The following is a 3,230-nucleotide window of genomic DNA, read 5'->3' as shown; positions in this document are numbered from 1 at the left end:
GATGTTGAGTCACGTGATTTGAAGAAGACAATATGGTCAAGGCTCAAACCTGTCGTTGCTGCCCGCGTGGACCCGGTGGTTGTTGCAATGGCCCGTGCACGTCGGCATGCTGTGGTGTACACGCCGCCTCACCACTCGAATCTGCAACCTATCGAGATGGTGTGGTCAAAAGTCAAGGGTGACGTGGGAATGAAGTATACCGTGGACACGACGTTCGCAGATGTCCGTGCTCGCCTCGACGTGGCCTTCGCGGAGCTTCCATCTCCTTTGATTTGGAAGTGTGTTCAGCATTGCGACAAGCTTGTGAAGAATCTGCATGATGTGCTCGTTACCATGGATGAAGTCGAGGAAGTTGACTCCATGTCGTCGGAGTCGTCGTCAGGAGTGAGTGACAGTGATGTGGAATAACTGTCATAACGAAATGTTTGCATGGTAACAGTAAAAATGTTTATGGCGTTTTGAAACCTTTGACATGCAATAATTTCAATTAACCCTAATATCTGGTCCCTCGACGGCTTCGTTGACTGTCAAACGAAATTATAGACGCACTTCATAATTGGAGCAAAAATGTCCACTTTTGTCCTATAGAAGCGTTTTTCGACTGTTGAACGTAGAGAACGACACCTTGGCCTTGTCAGTACCAAAATTGAATTCGAAGACATGCCTCGGGGCAAAGGTATCACCGACGAAGAGAAACGACAAATTTTTGCCTTTCGCAAGCTTCAAAAGAGCTGTCGGCGGATTGCTAAAGCAATCGACCGAAGCGACAAGCTTGTGCGAACGTTTCTACAGAATTGCGACCAACCAAGCCGCAAGAAAATCCCAGCAAGACGTTGTATCCTCACCAGCCGCGAGATCCGACGCATTTGTTGGGGGAAGTTTTGATACACGATCTTGTAGAGAGTTTATGTCGTCTTGCTTGCGCTGACGCGTAGGTTGAGATTTGAACGATTATTTTGCTTGCCCTCTTGTCCATACGCGCTGAATTGTTCGCTTAGTTACATTATAGAGGCTTGCTTGATGCTTTATGTCGCCACAACGAGATTTCCATTCGTTCTGTGGTGCAACAGGACAGCATAGATGGCTATCTTCTCGTTCTCAAGGAGGCAGCGAAACTTCATTCAGTATAGTAAGACCAAGTGTTGTGCGCGGGAAATTTCACATTGTGATTTCTTCTTTGAAATGACTCCTACAACTGTCGTTCCACCGCCATTCATTTGAAAATGTGTTTTCTTGCCGTTTTTGCCAATCCCAACACAGCACCATTAATTTACGAATTTTAGGACCAATTCGGTAGAATTGCGACAATTAAAACCGGACAGAGTCACAATATAATCATTTTTCTACTACAATAGGCATAAAACCAGGAGGCGCGCTGTTGGCGATTGTTCGAGTGGGGCAGGATTCCACACGCCAGACAGCAAGGTCCAGAGGCTCGAATTTACGTGGAGAAGAGACCTGAACCAGTGACGCGGGTGCGATAGCAGTGGCAATCGACGGATGTTCGTGCGGCAGCATGAGTGCTTAAGCAAAGTAGTCGCCACGACCCGCGCAGTGTCTCCCTGTGTCTGCATAAACGCCGACCGAATTGTTTGACAACGGGCCAAGCCCCTCTGTGGTTTGGTTCATTCGATTCCAATAACTGGAGCACCTTTTACGAGTTAAATATGCGGGTGTACAGGACGTCGTGGGTTGCGTGGACGAGGTCCAGAAACGGCGACGATTGGTGTGCATCGGCGAGGGGCCGATCCTTCTTGGCATTGAGAATGGATTCGGCTAGCGGCGCCATTTGCGCGAGCATTTTCGCAGACTCGAGAGGGCCGATCACGTTAAGCCGAGTGGCGGCGCTTAGGAGGTCCCGCAGAGTCACGAACAAGAGCAGGCGCTGAGTCGTTGTTGCGTCGATATCGAGAGATGCGCACACAACGCCCAGTACGACGACGTGATGGCCATGGACTTTCTCGCGCTTGATGCGGTGGAGAACGGATGAAGGCGGAGCAGACGTGCATGCAACACGGAGCATCGCACAGCCCTGAGCAATTGACGCACGTGCAGCAACGTGGTTGGTGAGCATGGCATGTGCAAGACTGTCGAGGTGGAGAAAGGAATCGACGGACGATGCAGAAGAGTGGGCTGAAAACACGAGAGGCAGCAACAAGTTGGCCGTTTGATGCAAAGATGTCACAAGAAATGAGTGAAGAGTGGCTCTGTTTGTGACGACCTTGGCTTGAACGGCCGCCTCGAGGCCCTGGGAAGGAGTCCAGGACCGCTCAGGGATTTGAGCAGGGACTACGTACCTGTGAATGCGCGAACCCGCCCGTAGGGTACATGGAGTCTGCCAACTGCCACACATGCCACTCCATCCCCAATTGTCCACTTGAAGTGCAGTTCGAGTTGTCCACACTGTTTTCTGCCGTAACGCCAAAAACCCGATGGAAGCAATTGGTCCCTGGTTCGATCCGCCCTGCAGGCATTTTATTTTTCACTAGTCTCACACATCGACAAACCAAAGGGCGTCTGCCATGCGCGACGTCAATGCGTGGTGAAGCAAGCACTTGATGCCCAAGAGAGGGGTATGTCGATTCGCCAATTCTACAACCTCCGACAGAATACCAGACGCTTGAGGATCGACCTCCTTGAAGCGCTGAAGCCACGTTTTCCTCTCCCCGCACCTTTGACGTCGGAATCACTCGCGCTTGGTCCATGTCACAATTCAATCTGTAGTACTTACAGTCTGAAGCCGTGTGGCCAAAAGCCCGCACTTACCGCACTGCACATGGACTTTTATTAGTACTACTAATAGTACCAGCCCAAGAAAAAGTCCTCAGCCAATCAGATCTCCAAAGCCCTTTTTTCACCCAAACAGATCTTGCTCGGTTTTGTTACATGTTACTGTTTTGCCTGTCAGCCCTCCTTTCTCATGGTCGAGTCGGTCGGCTCTGGACGAGTAGAATACCACGGCCGGCTACGAACGCCCGGCGTGGGCGACAACGAACAGCACTCAGACAAGTAGCGGTCCGCTTGGTGGTACAATCCACCCAGGCGTGCGTCCATGTCCATGGGTTCTGCGCCAAGTTCAAATTTCATGCAAACAGATGCGCGAAACTTCCATCGCAAACACACCCAGGTACGGTGCTTTCCATGGCGCCAAGCGTCCAGCGGAGGTGCCTGACTAGTTAGTGGCAGCACAATGCAGACGTATTTCAGTGGGACGTGGGGAATATACCACA

The 3,230-nt window shown here is 50.9% G+C and overlaps 1 protein-coding gene across 2 annotated transcripts in view; it reads right to left on the bottom strand.

The window, feature by feature from the left end:
- Positions 1 to 1,588: 1,588 nt before the first annotated feature.
- H310_00031 (hypothetical protein) overlaps positions 1,589 to 3,230 on the bottom strand; it is a 2,833-nt gene continuing 1,191 nt past the window's right edge. Inside the window, exons 1-2 of one of the 2 annotated variants that reach the window (XM_008862613.1) lie at positions 2,298 to 2,393; positions 1,589 to 2,248 (exon numbers count right to left, since the gene is read on the bottom strand). In XM_008862613.1, coding sequence (XP_008860835.1) covers positions 1,655 to 2,248; positions 2,298 to 2,363 — 660 coding nt within the window. In that variant the 5' untranslated portion in view covers positions 2,364 to 2,393 and the 3' untranslated portion in view covers positions 1,589 to 1,654. Of the gene's footprint in view, positions 2,249 to 2,297; positions 2,394 to 3,230 lie in introns of those variants that run through there. The other variant, XM_008862612.1, reaches the window with a different exon arrangement.

The sequence above is a fragment of the Aphanomyces invadans genome, assembly GCF_000520115.1.
Source record: "Aphanomyces invadans strain NJM9701 unplaced genomic scaffold supercont1.1, whole genome shotgun sequence".
Classification (NCBI taxonomy): domain Eukaryota; phylum Oomycota; class Saprolegniomycetes; order Saprolegniales; family Verrucalvaceae; genus Aphanomyces; species Aphanomyces invadans.
The sequence above is the reverse complement of the archived record's forward strand: the minus strand, read 5'-3'. Positions and strand labels throughout refer to the sequence as shown.